This window comes from Paroedura picta, chromosome 2 (genome assembly GCF_049243985.1).
Source record: "Paroedura picta isolate Pp20150507F chromosome 2, Ppicta_v3.0, whole genome shotgun sequence".
NCBI classification, from domain to species: domain Eukaryota; kingdom Metazoa; phylum Chordata; class Lepidosauria; order Squamata; family Gekkonidae; genus Paroedura; species Paroedura picta.
Window position 1 is genome coordinate 99,822,714 of NC_135370.1, and position 20,266 is coordinate 99,842,979.

Here is a 20,266-nt window from a genome sequence, read left to right on the forward strand (position 1 = left end):
AAGATGTCATAGTCCCACTGTATATTGCATTGGTCAGACCCCCACCTGGAGTACTGTGTGCAGTTCCAGAAGCCTCACTTCAAAAAAGCCGTGGACAAAATCAAGAGGATTCAGAGGAGAGTGATGAGAATGATCCAGGGCCTGGGGACCAAGCCCTATGAGGAAAGGCTGAGGAACTTGGGAATGTTCAGTCTAGAAAAGCTGAACATTTTGAGAGGGAACAAGATTACTGTCTTTAACTATTTGAAATGCTGTCACTTAGAGCAGTGGTCCCCAACCCCGGTCTGTTTGGAGACCGGTCCCGGTCCATGGATCAGTGAGTACTGGTCCGCGGCTCCTCCTCCTCCTCCTCCCTAGCTACTGCCTTGGAGCTGCCCTGCCACTCTGCCCCTGGCTCACCTTTGGTGTTCTCCAGCGGCCGCCATAACTGGGGCTCCCCCTCAGTGTGGCACTACGCAGCTGCGGCTGGCAGTGCCCCCCAGTGGGCGGTGAGAAGTCAGGGGCGCCAGCAGGAAAGCAAGTTGAGCAGGGGCTCAGGTGGCAGCAGTGACGTCCCTCGGCAAAAGACTACCCCCCCGGGCCTCAGTAAAATTGTCAAGTGTTGATCGGTCCCCGGTGATAAAAAAGTTGGGGACCACTGACTTAGAGGAGGACAGAGAGCAGTTCCTGTTGGCAGCACAGGATAGGATCTGCTGTAATGGCTTTAAACTCCATGTTGAAGATATCAGCTACATAGTAGGGATTTTTTTTCCATATCAGAGTAGTTCAGCAGTGGAATTGACTGCCTAAGGAGGTGAGTTGTGAGCTCCCCCTCACTGGCAGTCTTCAAGCAGCAGCTGAAAAGACACTTATCCTGGATGCTTTAGGTTGAGCAGGGGGTTGGATTACATGGCCTTTTTGGCCCCTTCCAACTCTATGTTTCTAAGAATACATACCATGCTTCTCTATGTGACTAAGGAAAACTTTGTTTAACATGGATAATGCCATTGCATCCAGTTTGACTCCACACAAGAAGCTTATCTGTTCCCATGAAGCTGTAGGACCATCCTAAAAGCCATCATGGCCTAGACAAAGTCATTTCAACATGCAATCTGGTTGGCTTTTTTCTAAATAGAAAAAAAAACATACTCATGCACACACATAAATAAATAATACAGGTATCAATTTTCCTCCCATACAATTCAGATAGAAAACTACTCACCAGATTTTCCTCTAGCCAGGCACGTATACATGCTGCAGTGGTCCCTGGAATCTGGTTCCTTAAAGCCTCTCTCTCTTGAGGATCCTTGAGCATCTCTAATGCCATCTTCAAGTCTTCTAACAGGTGCAAGATTTGGAGTGTGCCAAAGTACATAGACTGAGCAGGTGACACAATATCATAGACACCATTTGTGTATTCTGCAGCTGCTTTGGTACCTAAAATAAAATAATAAGGTAAGTTGGGAGAAAATCTGGAGAACCAGTTTAACGGAAACCAGTTAGTATATTTCTTTGTTTAGACACTCCTTTGTAACTGCAATCTGTTATCATTAATCTACATCTAAAATCTAGCCACTATTAAATGATTTTTCAGAACATAATAGTACCAACACAACTCCAAATATTTCATAAGCCCCCCCCCCCCCAAAAAATAAATGCAGATGAAATTCCTCTTTTAAAAAGTCGTGCTTTTAACATATCAGAAATACTGGACCAAAATTTTTAATCTCTCTGAAATTACATTCCCAAGTATGCTTGATTTTGCCGAACCACTTAAGAAATCCTTTAAACCCCCTCCCCCCAACATCTAAGTTAAAAGGAGTTTTTAGATATCTCGTCTTTGTGCTATTTATGCTCTTAAGATTTTAGAAAATTCATGCTGTCCTTCTCTTGGGATGCTTTGAGGTCAATTTAATTTCATGGGCTTCAATTGCTGTTATTTTTAGTCTTTATATTTTGTATCTTCAGTGTGTTATTATTTGTTACTAATTGCTTTAGAGATATTTATGTTGGCTTAAATTCTGCCTAGAATTTTTATAGAGTGTTTTGGGAGGAGTTATATCCCTTGGACTGCAAGGCAAACAAACCGGTCAGTCCTAGAGGAGATCAGCCCTGACTGCTCCTTAGAAGGCCAGATCCTGAAGATGAAACTCAAATACTTTAGCCACCTCATTAGAAGGAAGGACTCCCTGGAGAAGAGCCTAATGCTGGGAGCGATCGAGGGCAAAAGAAGAAGGGGACGACAGAGAATGAGGTGGCTGGATGGAGTCACTGAAGCAGTAGGTGCAAACTTAAATGGACTCCAGGGAATGGTAGAGGACAGGAAGGCCTGGAGGATCACTGTCCATTGGGTTGTGATGGGTCAGACACGACTTTGCACCTAATAACAACAAGATATCACCTCATGTGAGAAATCTTGACTCCCTCCACCCAAAAACCCAATATTCTTGGGGTTTCCCCATCCACCACGAGCAATATTTGCAGAGGGAATTGGTAGAAATAACACACACACAAACACGGTGTGCTCATGGAACCTCTAGGTGTGATCCAAGTCATTGGAAAGATGAGATATGTTTATTTTTGCCAGAATTAGATTACAATGTAAATGTTGATTCAGTTACATATTGTCAGTAAGGATAAGACAGTACTATGCCATTTAGGAAGAGCCTCTTGTGGCGCAGAGTGGTAAGGCAGCCGCCTGAAAGCTTTGCCCATGAGGCTGGGAGTTCAATTCCAGCAGCCGGCTCTAGGTTGACTCAGCCTTCCATCCTTCCGAGGTCGGTAAAATGAGTACTCAGCTTGCTGGGGGGTAAACGGTCATGACTGGGGAAGGCACTGGCAAACCACCCTGTATTGAGTCTGCCATGAAAACGCTAGAGGGCGTCACCCCAAGGGTCAGAAATGACTCGGAGCTTGCACAGGGGATACCTTTACCTTTATGCCATTTAGGAGGTTCCAATTTGAAAGTCAACAGCCCTTAAAAAATATAAGACATTTCTTACCAATGAAAACATTTCCTAAAAACAAAACTCTATCAACAGATTTGTTCTGTTCAAAAATATCAACATAGCAGGCTTAATCATCATTCTTAGGCAAATGTTTGTCAATATTCCTAAAAAGCAATAATTCCCAGTCATTCTCAGTGATGGATCCGGTCTAACCATCCCCCGCAGTCAAGGAAAGCACTGCCCACAATGGAAGGAACACAATGCAGCTGCTAAACAGATTAAGAAAATAGAAAAAACAAACTAAAATAGAATATATGTGACATAAAATGGACTAAATGAAACAAGTTCTTTTCCTCAATTTTTTTCACAAAAGATAGAGGAAAAAAAAACAGTAGCTGACTTAAGATTTTTTGTGTGCATCAGGTTACATTAAGTTGATTGCAACAACCCAACAATGATAGTAATTTCAGGGTATATTTGTCATGGATACCTTCAGTTCGGAAGAAGAACAAAATACATGAGATCAGCTGCCTGCAGATGTCCCTACCAACCATTAGATGTCACTACCTTTTCAGGGACACACCACTGAATGTTTTATTTTAAAACACATAGAGCTTTGCACAGTTTTGCATGAAATCTAGGGATACCCACGTGTTCTGCTACCATAATTCTTTCAACAGAGTTTAATATAGAATACCTTCAACTATTCTTCCTCACACATGTTACTTTACAATGGGACATTCCAATAAGAACTGTTTTTCTGTAAAGATAGATTCAAGTGGGTAGCTGTGTTGGTCTGAAGTAATACAATAAAAGCTGAGTCCAATGGCACACCAACAAAAGATTTATTCAAGGTGTGAACTTTTGTGTCTGAAGCAGTGTGCATGCACACGAAAGCTCACATCTTAAATAAATCTTTGTTGGTCTTAATAGTGCCACTGGACTCAGATTTTGTTGTTTTTCTGCGCACCTTAAAGTTACTGAAACAGAGCTAGTAAAGGATCTCTCAAAAACTCTGAAATAAAGGATTGCCACAGAGGTTTTATTTGGTAGCTTGCTCCTACTGTTAAGAGGTCACTATATTAGTGTTTTACTTTTGGCTAGCTCTGACTTGATCTAATCCAGTGGTTCTCAACCTGTGGGTCGTGATCCCATTTGGGGTTGCCTGGCCCCTTTTGGTGGGTTGCTTGCTGCCATGGTTGGTTGCTACCGCGGCAGCCACAAATAGCGGTGGTGGCGGGCAGCAGCGGTGGGCGGCAGAGGAGCCAGGGCAATGGCCACCTCCACACCACACTGCCCATGCGCATGCTGACCTCACCGCTGTCGCATTTGGGGTTGCCAACTCAGAGCGGTTGAGAACCACTGATCTAACCCATAAATTATCCTGCAGGATATATGTGGAGGGCTCCTGACTGCCTGAGAGTGTCCTCAAGGTTCACAAAATTAGGACAATACAATTCTAAAATAAAAATTGCACAACTCAGGATATAACATAAAATAAAGACAAAGGAAGCAACTGGATATGCTTCTAAATGAACTTAACTCCCAAAAGCTCTTTGGAAAAGAATGTCTTCACCTCTCTACACATGTCTGGTGGAGTGCCCCTGCACCAAAATAATCAAGATCTATCCTAATCAGGGTGTAATAAGTTGAAACTAGCGCCTTGACCAGAATATGAAACAACAGGATAAGCTGCAGAGATTTCTAAGTACAATAAGATTTTGCTGATAAACCCATCAAAGTATAAATCAGTAGTAGCATTTGAACCAGCCAAAATGACTGGATTGTCCTCAAGTGCAAGCCAACACAGACTGCTTTACAATATCACTATCTGAAAGCCAATAAGGCATAATAGCTGGTAGCCTATCTAAATCTGCTAAAGGTACTCAAGACCACAATTGCTTTCATGGAAGCTGCTAGCAACACCAGGCTGTAGTAGTCTGCATGGGGCTTTTTACCCACTGCCAGCTCGAATAAATCCCTGCTGTCTACATTGAATTTGATTTCCACTTTGATTTGGGGTACTTTAAGTTTTCTATCTGCAACATGGATATCGGATCCGGAGTGACCCTACCATTCCCCCGCGATATCCAGAAGTAGATATAACCCTTGATATTTGAAAAATCAACATCAGTAAATGTGCAGATCTGTTGTTTGTGATTTAACTTCTTGCCTCATGTCTCCAGTGCTGTAGCAAAGCAGTCTTCCCTGACTGGCCAGGGCATCAGTTCAAATATCCTGGATACTTCCTGGATCCCGTTTACAAGGCTTCTCTTAAAGTGACTGCGCCGTAGCTTCTCTCAGCAGAGATTTGCCTCTTGGATTTATTCCCCCTCCTCTGCTGTCTCCAATCCTCCCCCCCCCCCGTTCAAGAAAAGAAAGACACTACTGCTGCACTTGGCTCCCCTCCCTGCTCTGAGCTTTCCCATTCGAGTGCAGAACACTTGCTGCTTCAATGGGGAGGGGGGTAGAAGAAGACTTGAGTTCAAATCAATCTGAATTCAGTAGGATCCACAACGGAAAGAACAAAGTAAGTGCAGAATCAGCCTAGGTTTGGGAGTGTCCATATCTTATAAAATTGCCCCTTTTATCATGTTCTCCACTTGGTTTTTGTAAATTATTAAAAGCATTTGTGAAATACCGTGTAAAAGAAAGATTGGTCATAAATATGCAAAAATTTAAAAAATCATGGTGTTTGTGAAATCCTAACCCCCCAAGATATAAATGGTTCAAAAATGGACATTCAAACAGGTAAAGCTCTGGAGGTCTCCTTTCAATCAAATCTGAGCAGGAAGGCCCATCGTAGTACACAAAAAGCTAGATTCACCAGTAATGCAATTACTCAGCTCTTCTCTATCTAAGGTGGCAATTACATACCAGATGCTATTCAGGAATTAAATTCTAAGGTAGTATGGAACTGGGGGCTTGATAGAGGTGGGGGACAAATTGTTTGATCAACATCTGTTACAGTTTATCGGCAAGGTTTGTTGTATACCAAACTATTTCAGGTATTGCTTTAGAGCTTAACTGGCCCAGAATTCATTGGAAACTTCTATGTGGAACTTGACATTTAAGCTAAAACAAACTGATTTTGAATCTTACTGAGAAAGCCCCTTAGATGGAGCCATGGAAAATGACTGTTAAGAATAGATTGCAATAGTTAGAATGTAATGACAGTGATATGGAATACGGACATCACAAAACAAATAAAGCCCTCAATATTGAATTTGGATAGAACAAGTACCTTTTACTGAGGGCATGGCCTGTATGCTCATTAGTGTTCCTTGGAGTTCCCTTTTCTTATGCTATTCTGAGCTATTTAAAAGACCTAACAATTTCTCATTATAGAAGACCATTTATGCTCACTTGGCTAAGTTCTTTCCTCTATGCCATACTGGAAAGCCAATTTACAGGCATAGCATATTAAGATGGAGTTTGTAAGTGTGGATTTGGTCAAACTGAATCCTTAGAACATATTTTATTGTAGTGTGAAATCTGATCTGATTTGAGATAAAGCTTCTTTTAATAGGTAATGCAAATTTACAGTCTCAAAAAATTGTCTAGGTTTTATTTGTAGATGAGGAATGAAAAACGACCTTAGCAGTCGCTAAATATTTAGCTCTATTGCTTGCCTGTAAGAGTGCTGGAGCTTGATCTGTTCAACACCTTTGAGTCAAAATAATAACTAAAAGCTTGTCCCTTTAGAGCTTGTTTTTATTCACTCTCTTGCAGTCGGCCATTGATGCTAGACAGCCTTCTGGGATACAATTACATGATACCATTACAACAGATGAACCTAATTGGAAAAAATAATTATAAATACAGCTTCATGTCTCCAAGATTCTAATGACAGGTCCAGCAGAAGCAATAGGTTACAGTCCCCCTGTACCTCTCCCAGCATATATCATCTACTTGACCAATCAAGATTTCTCTCCCCAAACCTAGTCAGAAGCCAGACTGACTGACTTTGCTGGAATGGAAAAGTAAGATTTAATAACCTGAGATAGTCAGTTATGTATTTTACTAACTTTAGAAATGATACCATTTAAGCAAGAGGATGAGAAAGAAATTAACAGAGTGAGTATTATTAAGCATTTACTTGGGAAATCACAAAGGGCAGGCTGGGTAGGGAAGGCTATAGAATGGGTGGGCTACCTCCTTCCCACTCCCACCCAACATCTCCCAAAGGCCAGCCTGGCCAGGGAAGGTAATGGGGGGCTGCCTCCTTCCCTTCTCCCAAGGGCAAAGCTGGGTGGGGAAGGCTGCTGGATCCCCAGCCCCTTTGAGGAGAGAGAGGGTGGGGGAAAGCAAAGAGTGCTCCAATGGCCAGCTACAGGGTCATGGGGAGGTATTGTGAGCCCAAGTCCTCTCAGGGAGAACTCCTCAAAGGAAAACCCAGGCCTGGAGCTCCCAGCTTCATCCGGGCCTCAGCTGGATGAGAGCATAGCCCAACCAGATGTTCAATAGGCAGAGAGCTCTGACCAGTGGGAGGGAATGGAGCTGCAGATAAACCAGGGCTTAGATTCCAAAGTTACTGCAGGAGCTCCTCATTCCTCTGCCTAGCCTCCAGCTCCAGCTAACTGCCTTGTCAGCTCACCTGGCTCACCTGAGCCAATTAAGCAATGCAAGCTATGTGCTGGAAGAGATCTCCAGTCTAAAAGGCACCACACCACATTAGCAAGACAGGCCAAGACTGCTCACATAAACATACATATTTTGAGAACTTTCCCAAACAGCTCTCCATGCCCTGCTCTACCACCTTGAGATAAAAGAACAGCAGCCATATTCTGAACTAGGTGAAAGGCTTTTTTGTCATACATAGTGAAATACATGATAAACCAGTGTCTCAGCAGTACCACTTCAACTTGCACATGAAAGATCTTATTACAGAAACTCTACCACAAACAGATATTTCCACATAAAAGACTAGATACCAAGGGAAAGGTAAACCACCAGCTCTTTTCTTTGACGGATTGGATGCTCCTTCATAGAAAAGAACTCTTCACTGAAAGAGAAGATCTGAAGTTTTGTCTGTTCTCTGTTATCTATTCTTTTTCATGTGGAAATAATATATTTTTTTATTTTAGAAGTTCCACAAAATCACCTACCTGCAATCTAAACTGGTAGAATCCAGACAGCTCTTTGTAAGAAATTGGCTACAGTTTATCCAAATGAAGGTAGGAAGAAACTTCAAGTCATTTGGTATCTACCCCAAAACATATTCTTCATGGTATAGTGTCAAGGGAAGAACAACAATGTCAGGTCTCTACAATTTATACACAATTTGACAATAGAAGTCTTGAGGAGGTTGTGGGAAGAGGAGGGGAAACAGAGGGCCATTTCGCACGGCTTCAAAGTAGCAGAATGGTTGCTATTTGGAAACGCTACTAATTTGACATAACCCACGACGTCGTAGACAATCTGCAACAATCCTGAAACCAATCAGCAAAAAGCGCTTCGTTGTGGCGCTTTCAGGGGAATCCAGAAAAGTGGATTCACCCTCCGGATAGCGATACACTCCTGCAACCAATCTGCAACAGTAGCGCTAAAGATCTGTGCGTTACCATTGTTGCTGGTTCTTCAAAGTCCCTCCCCCTGGCTCTCTCCTCCAAACTTCCGGCGAAGCGATCGCCATTTTTTTTTCTCCGAGCGAGCGGGGATAAACGCACCGGCGAGCCTCTTTCTGTTTAGAGGCTTCCCTGGCTTCAGTCCTTCACCTTTAGTCACTAAGCACAAACAACTGAAAAGCCCGTTTGCTGAAATAAAGTCCCTTTATTTTTTACAAATAAATTCAGCCGAAAATCGTGCCCGTGAGAGGGGGGGGGGGATTTTTTTTTTTATCACTCGAGGCAGCGTGCAAATGATCATACAATCAAACGACAGCTCACATTAGGCAGCTGGATGGGTCTCTCCGTAGCAACGAATCTACCTAGATTCATTGCTATGGGTCGTTTTTTTTTTTAAAAAAAACCTTTCTTAAAGGGAAAGGGGCTGTTTGGGAGCATGCTAACGGCTGCCCATTGGCTGCTTGACGGCCAGGGGCGGGACGAGCTTGGCAATAGCGCTTCCTTTCTAGCGATTTCTGCCGAGACCGGAAGCCTGTGGGAAACGCTAAAAAACGCAACTGATTCCACTACAAAGGCAGGTATGCATAACGACGAATTCCACTATTTTAAATGGCGATTTTTCATTCCGCAAACAATTTGCAACAAAGATCCCTGTGCGAAAAGGCCCAGAGTGTTGAACAAGTGGGACAGGGGAGAAATGGCTTCCTCAAGCCTTCATGTGACTTGACTAGTATGTCCAGCAGATTGGTGAAACAATCAATCCCTTCCGCAATTGCTAGAGCACAAACAGGTGAGCAGTGAATAAAGCCAAACTGAGGTGAGGAAGCTTGTAAACTTAGCAATAGCAGCTAAGAAGATTCAGGTTTGAGGATCTGGTTTATACCATCACTAAGAATCATCTCCAAGCCCTTTTAATTCTGTTCTACCAGCTTGCTTCTGGAGGAGAGTAGGACAGGAAAATCCCTCACAGGCAGCATGTTCTCCTCTGACTTTGCTATATATTGGAGAAGCAGGGGGAAGGGGGAGAGATAGAGGACATCTGAATCAAGTTCTTAAAGGAAAGAAACTCAGCCCTGTTCTCTCACCTGCTTTGTTTTGTAACAGGTGGGGCAACACACATTTCTTTCTCTGAACTTGCTGGGTGATGAAATACCCAAACTATGCTTCTGGCTCAGAATTGCTCAATACCTGGAAGGAGTTCTATTAAACTATATTTCTATTAAGTCTCAAAACACCATGAAAGATTGAAGAAGGGTATACTGTGGTAACCAGGACCATACTGTTAAATGAAAATCTTTAGCCCAAAATGAATACTGAGCAGATAGTACTGAGCAGATTTCTCAATGTTAAACACAAAAAAATGCTCTCCTAATGTTCATGAACTATTGCTCAGAAACATTAATTAAAACAGAGTATTGCTCTCTTCATTATCACTAAACATTATAAAGTTAAAATGCGTGCAAATAAATCAATCCCTACCTGATTGCCCCGCCCCCTAGTATATGTCACCAATAGGGAGAGAGCACTCTGCCAATCATTTCAAATTGCACTCTTCCAATGAGCACAAATGAGCCTCTTGTGGCGCAGAGTGGTAAGGCAGCGATATGCTGTCTGGAGCTGTCTGCCCATGAGGTTGGGAGTTCGATCCCAGCAGCCGGCTCAAGGTTGACTCAGCCTTCCATCCTTCCGAGGTCGGTAAAATGAGTACCCAGCTTGCTGGGGGGTAAACGGTAATGACTGGGGAAGGCACTGGCAAACCACCCCGTATTGAGTCTGCCATGAAAACGGTAGAGGGCATCACCCCAAGGGTCAGACATGACTCGGTGCTTGCACAGGGGATACCTTTACCTTTACCTTTAATGAGCACAAATCCTGGGGCTTCTCCTCTTCCTGCTGTTTGCCAGGTGGAAGAAATGCTGGCCTCTCTGAAAGTTCCTGCTGATAGTAAGTTGCCCCATCCTCAGCCTCTTCCCACTCTCAATAACCCCCAGGTAAAGGAGGGAAGCCAGCTGTTTCCTTTGCCTCCTATGTTGCTCTCCAAAAAGTCCTTTGAGCATTCTTGGGTACACACCATCCAGCCTAGGGGATTTTAACTCATCCAGAGCAGCCAGGTGACTCTCAACAACCTCGACAACCCATCAAGACCTTGCCTACAACCATCCCTAGATGTGTCCACATTCTTCTTGGAAAACACAGAAGCAAAATAGGTACTGAGTCTTTCTGCTTTCTCTCTGTATTTCCATCTTCACCCAACAGTAGGCCTATTGCCTCATTTACCTTACATTTGCTCCTCACATACCTGAAGAACCTTTTCTTGTTACAGTGGACTCCCCTGGCCAGTCTCAGGTCATTCTCAGCTTTAGCCTCTCTGATGGCTAATTTACAGTGCCCTGTAACCATGTTTCCATCTTGATGGAATAGTCATGGCTCAAGCATGCAAAAGCTCTTGTTTAAGGAGAGCCTACCTGTAATTTGCTTTTTTCTATTCCAGCATTCTTGTCCACAGGATGACTCTCATTATGTCTCTGAGGTTATTAAAGTCTACCCTATGAAAGTCTAACATACACATCTGAATATAAACGTCCTTGGCCTTTCCATCTCAAAAGAAATTCTAGAAGGACACGGTCACTCCCCCCCCCCCCAGTGTCCCCACCTCCTTCACCCCATCTGCCAGTTCTTGCCTGTTATTCAGTATTAAGTGGAGCATGGGCAAGCCTCTCATGGGTTTTTCTACCATTTGATAAATGAAATTCTCAGCCAAGCAGGACTGAAAGTTGCAAGACTCTGAATGCTTAGCAGAGTTTGTTTCCCAGCACATATTAGGGAAATTGAATTACAAGGATGTTCTATCAAGCTGCTCAAGGAGGTCAGCATCCACGTCGTCACCTTGGTCAGGTGGTCTGACTCCTGAAGCCATTATAAATTGAGAACATGGCATTGGGAGTCTGAAGTTCCTTCCCCCCTGCACCCTACTCCAAGCTGAATTTGGCCCCTATGTCACAACTTAGTTCTCCGCAGCTGTTGTGTGGTTTCTGGAAAGTGAGTTAAATCACTAATTTAACAATGCAATGTCTATTTGTCTTTAAGGCAGCTCACCTAGCATCACATTGTACAATGTGCTCCCTGATAAAGGGTGTGCTGTCTTTAGATAGGACACTAGAAGGCCATTTTCTTTGCCAGGGCTTTAAAGGAGATACAGACAACAGAAATATTTCTGACAGGAGGAGGATCTGGGAATTTATATTGGATCTTGTAATGTGTGTTTTTAACTGTGATGAATAAAATGCCTTTTGTCATAGAGAAAGGCAGGCTATAAATAGTTTAATACATAAACAGAATAAATAAAATGCAGTTTTCTTTAGATAGTTTTATGGGGTGGAGATGGAGAGAAGTCATTTAATGCTGCAACACATCAGGAAGGAAACATTCTCTCATTTGCTCTCTCCCTATAACTTCCTATCACAGACAGATGCCATTCTTTTGTGCCATGTTATTTTTAATCTAACTTGCTGTGGTTGCCACATTAGCTTTTTTGGGGGGGGGGGGGAGGCTTGCTGTCCAGAAGGGAAAGGAAGGGAAAAGAACATTGGCTGAAGAAAAAATTACCATGCAGTACAGAAAAGCTAGGAATGATTCAAACACTTTAATACCATTTCTCATTTAAACAGATGAGCGTGCACATAAGTGGTTCCCTCTTTTAGCCCTTCACTCACCTTCATATGTGCATTTATTCATCCAGAAAAAAATGCATAAAGCAAATTAAGTTAAAGTTAAATAAAGAGGAAAAAAATTAATGGTAATGAACCAACCACTTTTCCCTTCCAGTTCAGCAACAATCTTATGCTTCTGAACTGAATTTTATTGGCAACGACTTAACCGCAGAAAATACATCAACTGCTGTGCAGACTGATAAGGTTAATTCACAATAAAAAGACTTTCAGGTCCTCTGAGAGACAGTATCCATAAAAGCAAAGCACTTCAACTGCTGAACAAACAACTTGCCATAAGGACTATTTTGCATAGGACCATCATCAAATGGAGCCAGCTTCAAATATCATCCCAGTGATGCCTTCTCCATGCCTCTACATCAGGTAGCAAGCCTCATTACATGGCTCTGCCCAAATATGTCCCAAACGTCATTACTAGCATCATACTTGGATGGGCTGACAGTGACATTGAATCTCCCCATGCACTCTAAAAGAACGAAGACAGGAGCCCTGGCACATGAGAAGGAGCTGCAAACAGGCAGAATTAGTTTGAATAATCTACCCTGTTCATTTTTACCTGGTTCTTTCTATGAAGAGCTCAGGGCAACACACATAGTTCTCCTTTCACCATTTTTATTCTCAGAACCACCTCATGAAGCAGCTTAGGCTAAAAGTATGTGACTGGCAGTGTGGGTACTCAAGGCCCCAGTCACCCCTTATCTCAACTGACAATTGAACTGCAACATATATGAAGAGTATTAAAATGTAGACTGGCCATGCCCAATATATAGGTTCTTTCAACTGGGATTCTGAGCAGCAGTTTTAGTCTTAATCCAAAGTGATTTGGAAGGAGAGTATGAAGATGAGGACTCAAAATGACAAGTCAGTCAAGACCCAGGATACACAGTTGAAATTAAGCTGAGCAGAATTTGGAAGGCTGAGAGGCAGCTCTTGTCATATATGCCAGGAATAAATTCAGACGGGGAGCTGTGTTGGTCTGAAACAGCAGGACAAACTTTGAGTCCAGTGGCACCTTCAAGACCAATGAAGTTTTATTCAAGGCATAAGATTTTGTGTGCATGCACACTTCATCAGATATATACCTGAAGAAGTGTGCTTGCACATGAAAGCTTATACCTTGAATGAAGCTTCATTGGTTTTAAAGGTCTACTAGACTCAAACTTAAGTCAGGAATGAGAGAAACCAATTTTTTATCTTTACAAAGTTGGAGGAAGAGATAGCTGAGACAGAATGGCTCATGGGGAGGGAAACAGGAAGTGTGTTTGGTTGGATCCAAGTTACTCAGAATGGCAACCATGGTGTAGACCATGCCCAATTGAATAATCTCTCTAGGCTTTTCCTTTTTTGACTACAGCCACACATTTCCACTGCTAAATTAGCAGTATATATTCCATGATTTCTTTATTTATTTTTTAGATTTATATCCTTCCTTTCTACTGCAATGTAGCAGTTAAGGTGGCTCGCAGCATTTTTAAAGCCATACAACAGAACATTGTAACATTATATCATACAACAGTGGCCCACTCCCATCTCTCTCCAGGTCAACTTTGTCTTGTAGACACTTTGAGACTGTGGATGACCTAGTTCTTTGGTAAACTAACTGGTGGGTTGGGCACACTAGATCCCTTGGCATAATGTAAGCTGTGGGAGGGTCTATAACAGGATCAGGATTCAGAGAAGAAACGTTTTTTAGTAAAATAAAAAATATCTAGGTTGCTGATGTAAAGTTCATGTACACTATGTGCTATCAAAGTAGCATGTCTATGTTTTAATACATATGGCAAAAAACAGGAGAAACAGCTTACAAAATGGTTCAGTTGCTCACAGAGAAATCCTAAATTTTTACCTTTTTAAGCCCACTGACTTCAATAGATTTGGAAGGGTCTAACTTGGCCTTTCTTAACTTTTTTATCATTCAGAAACCCTTGAAACATTCTTTAGACTTCAAGAAACCCAAGAAGTGTCACAATCATGCAGAATATGGTTGGGTAGCATAGCTGGGGTACATGCCCACCTGGGGCTACTTCCCACCCTCTCCAGGCCCATCATTGACCACTGGGGGAGGCAGGTCAACATGATCACATATGGTCATATCACCTGAAAATGTTTAACAAATTAAAAAATATATATTAACTTCCACCCATTCAGGAAAACCTTTTCGGTCCTCAAGAAATCACAGGGTTTCACAAAACTCTGGTTGAGAAAGCCTGGTCTAACTGTTTCAGAATGCATTGTCAAACACCAAATAATTATTTCTGTCAAATAATTATTTCTATCTTTTTTGGAAGTCAGCCTTGAGGACCCATCTTTGTTGTAAGTTTTAAATATTAAATAAGCATATGCACCACCTTCTAAAATATTAAATAAAACACTGTGGCAATTAAAAGAAATACAACAAATGAAAAATAAATCCACTCTGTAGTAAAGTATACCAAAAAGTTTGCCTCTCACAAATAACAGACTTTCATGGAAACTGTTGCCTAAGGCCTCTTTTTCAAATATCAGTTCTCTTAATTGTGGCTCTCATCTCCAATCCGTTATATACGTGAGTGCCGCTCCGTGATAGTACAGCTTTAGGTTTGGTACTCCTTGTCTTCCTCTCCTTTTTTCATCTTGTAATGTTTTAAAAGCAATTCTTGGTCTTTTCCTGCTCCATATGAATTTGTTGCCATTTTCCCAGTACTCTTCCCATAATTTCTACTGGTAACATTTGGAATAAGAAGTTAATTTTTAGCAGTATGCTCATCTTGACTATTGCTATTCTAGCAGACCAAGATAATTTCATTTCATTCCATCTCTTGATATCTACTTGGATACTACTCGAAAGTTTTTAATAATTACCAGTGAAAAGATTTCTGAAGTCTTTGTCTAGATAGATACCCAGGTATTTAACCCATTTAGGGTTGACTTCACAACCGATGTTTTCCTTGATATTTTGTACCTCTGGATCTGTAACTCCTTGTAGGATAATTTTTGTCTTTGCTTTATTTATTTTGTATCCTGAGTAGAGTCCAAAATTTCTCAGTAGATCTAATAATGGTGGAATTGATTTTGTTGGGTTTTCCAAGGTACAAACTACATTGTCAGCATAGCATTTCAGTTTGAATTCTTCTCCTTCAATTCTTATTCCAGTGATTTCTTCCATGGCTTGGATCTTGGATGCCAGTATTTCTAGTACCAGATTAAATAATAATGGAGATAATGGACAGCCTTGCCTGGTACCTTTATTTACACTGATTGATTGTTCTATAAGCATTCCATTTACTAATATCCTTGCTTCCTGTTCCAAGTATATACGTCTGATCAAATAAAAAAAATATCACCACAGTCTATCAGTTTAAGAGTCTTAAATAGAAAGTCCCAACAAACATTGTCGAAAGCTTTTTCTGCATCTAAGAATATAAAAGCCGCTTTCAACTTTTTCTTCCGTGTGTAGTCTGCAACATTCAGGACAAACCTGAGGTTGTTCCTCATTAACCTTTTTGGCAATCGTTGCTTCTTATTGATGGCAAACCTCCAAATGTCCTATCATTAACTACCATTCTCAGGTTATGCAAACTAACAGTTGTGGTTTCCTTGGGTCTTTCTCTTGTCCTGCTGCCTTCAACTTTTCTTAATATTGTTGCCTTTTCCAGAGAGTCTTTGTCTTCTCATAACATGAGCAAAGTATGATAGCCTTAGTTTAGCCATTTTAGCTTTTGGGGAGTGTTTAGGCGATCTAAACCACACTAATTTGTTTGGGTTTTTTGGTTTGTTTGTTTTTATTTTTTGTATATCATCCCAAGGTAAAGCTCTCCTTCAGCACCACATTTCAAAAGAATCAACGTTCCTCCTCTCAGTTTTCTTCAGTATCTAACTTTCACACCTAATGTAATGGAGAATACTATAGAATTGAATTAATTTGAACTTGGTCACCTATGACACATCCTTTCCCTTTCTAGCTCTTTCATGGCTGACTTCCCCAGTCTCAATTTCCTTCTAATTTCTTGGTTGCAGTCTCCCTTTTCATCTTCTTGATGCTCAGCTGTAATCCTGCTTCAGCACTTTCAACTCTGACCTTCATCACAGTCATTTCAAGTCTTCATTGTTTTCAGTCAGTGATGTGGTTGATGATGGAGTCAAGTAGTGACTACTGGAGAATTACACAACTTTAAAATTGATGAAGTAATACAAGATTTTCTATTCAGAAAAAAATTGGGCATCAAAATGGGAACTGAGCCTTTCTGCTTTCCCTTTGCCCTCTGTCAGAGTAATGAGTAGCCAAGTGGTTTGCTTCTTTTTCAAAGCAAAGAGATAGCAGGCTTACTCAATGTCAGACAACTTACTGATTACTGAAACATATCTACATGCCTCCAAGTCACAATCCGAAACATACCAAATAACCCATTGTTGACAGCCAAGCTCTATATTACTGCCACGTCTCTTCTGATCCTTTTGACAAAGATTTTCACCTGGAGGATCTACAGCTGACATGTTTGAAATTATAATCACTTCCTGTTAATAGAAACAGATCAATAAAGCCAAAATGATACCATGTGATAACCTGCTACTGATAGGCTCAAATGAAACAACAAAATACTGGTAATCACATACAACACCCAGCTGAAACTGGCTCAGCATATCATTAATGACTCACAACCTATGCTGGGCAATTATATTCCTCTCTCACAAACCCTGGGAGGCAAATCTTTTAGTAGCCACAAACAACAGTCTCCTATCTTTAAACAATCTCACCTATAACAATGCATTTCTTAACATGAACACAGACTCTGAGGCCAGGACCTGCAATCAAGCAAGAAGCCAACTCTTTCCCCATATTCACTGTGATAACACCCTCACCAGACACAAGAACACCGGCCATACCATATCAAGGTCATATTCTTGTTAATCTTCCAACATTATTAAATATGCCATCAAATATCAGCAATGCACTGGACAAAGCCATCAGCAAAAGAATAAATGGACATAAATCTGACAAGAATCACAACATCAGTAAGAGAACATCTTAATCTTACAGGACTTTCTATGGCTGACTTAAGAGGGGTAGTCCTCAGACAGAGAAATTTCAGGCTAACAACATGAGATGGCTGAATTTAAGTTCATTCTAAGGATGCCTGATGGGGTCTCCATCACTGATCAACTGGCTGTCAGGGAGGAATTACTTCCCAAACAAGGAGAAATACTTGACCTTTCAGCAACATGCCTATGTGGCTTTAATGTGATCCAGAAGCATAGTGGATAAAATCAATTATTTTTTAAAAAGCTAAAAACATTGATATTTAAAATTTAATTTTTAAATAAATTTAAATCCAATTTTTATAATGGAGTGTTTTTTTGGAAAGGGGGGAAATCTATCAAAAGATAGTTTTCTGTTTAAGAAACATTATAGTCCAAAGGTTATTCATAATGAAATATGGATTAGTTTTAATATTATGTAACATGAGACTGTATATTCATGCAGTGTTTAAATTTTTGGCAATTGAATTCCATTAATCCATTCATGCTCTCCTAGAGGTTTCTGTAAGATTATTTTGGGCAGTTTTTCTACCTAGAACATATTATCACAGATGCTTGGGTCTGCAGTTCTCAAAACGGATTGAGTCTGCAGAGATAACATGCTGCTTCTTCACAGCAATAATCTTATTGAGCCAGTTTGGTGTAATGGTTAGGAGCGTGGCCTTCTAATCTGGTGAGCCAGGTTTAATTCTGCACTTCCCCACATGCAACCAGCTGGGTGACCTTGGCCTCCCCATGGCACTGATAAAGCTCTTCTGACCGAGCAGTGATATCAGGGCTCTCTCAGCCTCACCCACCTGTCTGTTGTGGGGAGAGGAAAGGGAAGGCGAATGTAAGCTGCTTTGAGACTCCTTCAGGTAGAGAAAAGCGGCAAATAAGAACCAACTCTTATTATTATTATAAAATAACCATACACAGTTAAGAGATCTCGGTCTTACTTGTTCTTTGAAAATCTATGCACACGGAATCAATCTCTTATCCGTTAAGTGCTGAGTTTCATGAAGTTTAATGAATAAATGACTCTTTGTGGGGGAATAGGTCTGGGTAAGGAGGAGATGTTAAGAGCTATGTGTGATGAGTAGGGTTGCCAGCTCCAGGCTGGGAAAAACCTGGAGACTTTGGAGGTGGAGCGTGCAGAGGGTGGGATTTGGGTGTCCTGGCCCTAGCCCATGCTACTGCATTTTGTACCAGTTGCAGTTTCCAGGTCAAAGTTCAGAGCAGACCTGCAATGCTCAGAAAGGAGCATCACCTACACTGAACTATTGTCAGATGGTACAGATTCAGTATTTAAAGAAATATATTGTTACAACTTAGTGATTGTGTGTCTATTCTTAGCTCCAAATTTAAACTGTCCTCATATCTCTGTATTACTTCTCTTGAAATTCAGATATTTCCTATAGTCAACTGAAGTATATTCCTACTTAACACTTTTATTCCAAGACAGCCATAAGAACTTTGATTCACCTGATTTCTGCAAAAGATTAGTGTAACTGTCATTCTTTCATAAATTAATTTCACTTGCTCTTATTTAAGACAGTTTTGCAGTTATAACCATTATGAGCTCCCTGAATATTTAGAAATGTCACATGACCAAACATAAGATTTCACAAATAATAAGGAATCCTCCATTTCTGCACTTATAGAATGAATTGTAGGCACTCATTCTGCTATCAGGAGGATCTTATTCATTTACTTAATTAATATCCCACTTTTCTCCCCAACAAGGAACAAAAATGCCTAAAAATATTCTCCCCTTCTCCATTTTATCCTCACAACCTGTAAGGTAAATTAGGTTGAGTGTATGTGACAGTGCTATGGTCTTCCAGCAAGCTTTCAAGATTCCCCCAAATCCTGGCCTGGCACTCTAAGCACCACCCCCCCAACATACACACACACACACACACACACGTGTTTTCCTTAAACATAAAGGATTGCCATACCTGCAATAATATCATCCATTTGTTCCAGAGCAGCTTCAAGCATGTGACTAGCATCAGAAGCCATGGTTTCCCAATCTGGTTTTGCTCAGATGTGTTTTTCTTAGTCTAAAAAGGAGGGAGGGAAGTTAATGCTTATTAAAATATCAATATCACTATGCCATCAATCAAAGTAATCATATTCTCAATTATTATGAGCATCACTTTTTCAGAGAAAAAAGGATAGGAGGAGATAGACAAGTTGCCCTGGGGAAGGAGTTCCAAAGGGTTCGTGCCATGACCAGAAAAGTTCTTTCTGGATTCCCCATCCATCTAGTCTCAGAAGGCAGGGTAATTGAAGTGAATGAATGGGAGAACATGGTCCTTAAGGTAAGTTGGTCTCAGACCATATAGGGCTTTAAAAGTCAATAATCGTACCTAGAATGGAGTGCAGAATCAAACTGGAAGCAAGGGAAACTAGAACAAGACTGAAGTGATATGGTCCCTATAGCCCATGGTTGTCAACACTTGGTTGCAGCATTCTCTACCACCTGCAGCTTCTGGATAGTTTTCAAAGGCAGGCCCAAATAGCACTCAATAGATGTTACCACAGCATGTACCACAGTGGCAAGATTTTTTCTGCCTAGGAAGGACCACAGCTAGTGACTGACAACCCTGGCCTCCACTGCCTCTTCCAACAGGAAGCCCAGATCTAGGAATCGCAATCCTGCACCTTTAGAGGGAGTGCAACTTCATCCAGAACAGCGAATAACCCATTTCCTAAGTCAGACCTCTGCCCACCGCACACGCACACACACACCCCAGTTGCACCTCCATTTTGTCAGGATTATGTTTCAGTTTCTTAACCCTGCGCGCATGTGCAGCCCTGCTTCCCTCTCCCCCCTCCCACAGTAAGAAGCTTGCCGGGCCGCAAGCTTGCGGCCTGGGAAGTTTCTTACTGCGGGGGGGAGAGGGAGCCGCGGCCCGGTGCCAGGGCCTTCGCGGCCCGGCAGCGAGCTGCAGCCCAGTGGTTGGGCACCACCGATCTAAACCACAACTCAGTCCAAATCTCCCAATGACCTCTCCCTGAAGCTTTACATCACTCTTGAAAA

General features: G+C 41.6%; 1 protein-coding gene across 11 annotated transcripts in view; it reads right to left on the reverse strand.

Annotated features, from left to right (window-relative positions):
- PPFIBP2 (PPFIB scaffold protein 2) overlaps positions 1-20,266 on the reverse strand; it is a 162,332-nt gene that overhangs the window by 104,328 nt on the left and 37,738 nt on the right. For all 11 annotated transcript variants that reach the window (XM_077321869.1, XM_077321863.1, XM_077321864.1 and 8 more), the window contains 2 exons: positions 19,179-19,283; positions 1,202-1,416 (listed from right to left, as the gene is read on the reverse strand). In XM_077321869.1, coding sequence (XP_077177984.1) covers positions 1,202-1,416; positions 19,179-19,242 — 279 coding nt within the window. In that variant the 5' untranslated portion in view covers positions 19,243-19,283. The remainder of the gene's footprint in view (positions 1-1,201; positions 1,417-19,178; positions 19,284-20,266) is intronic.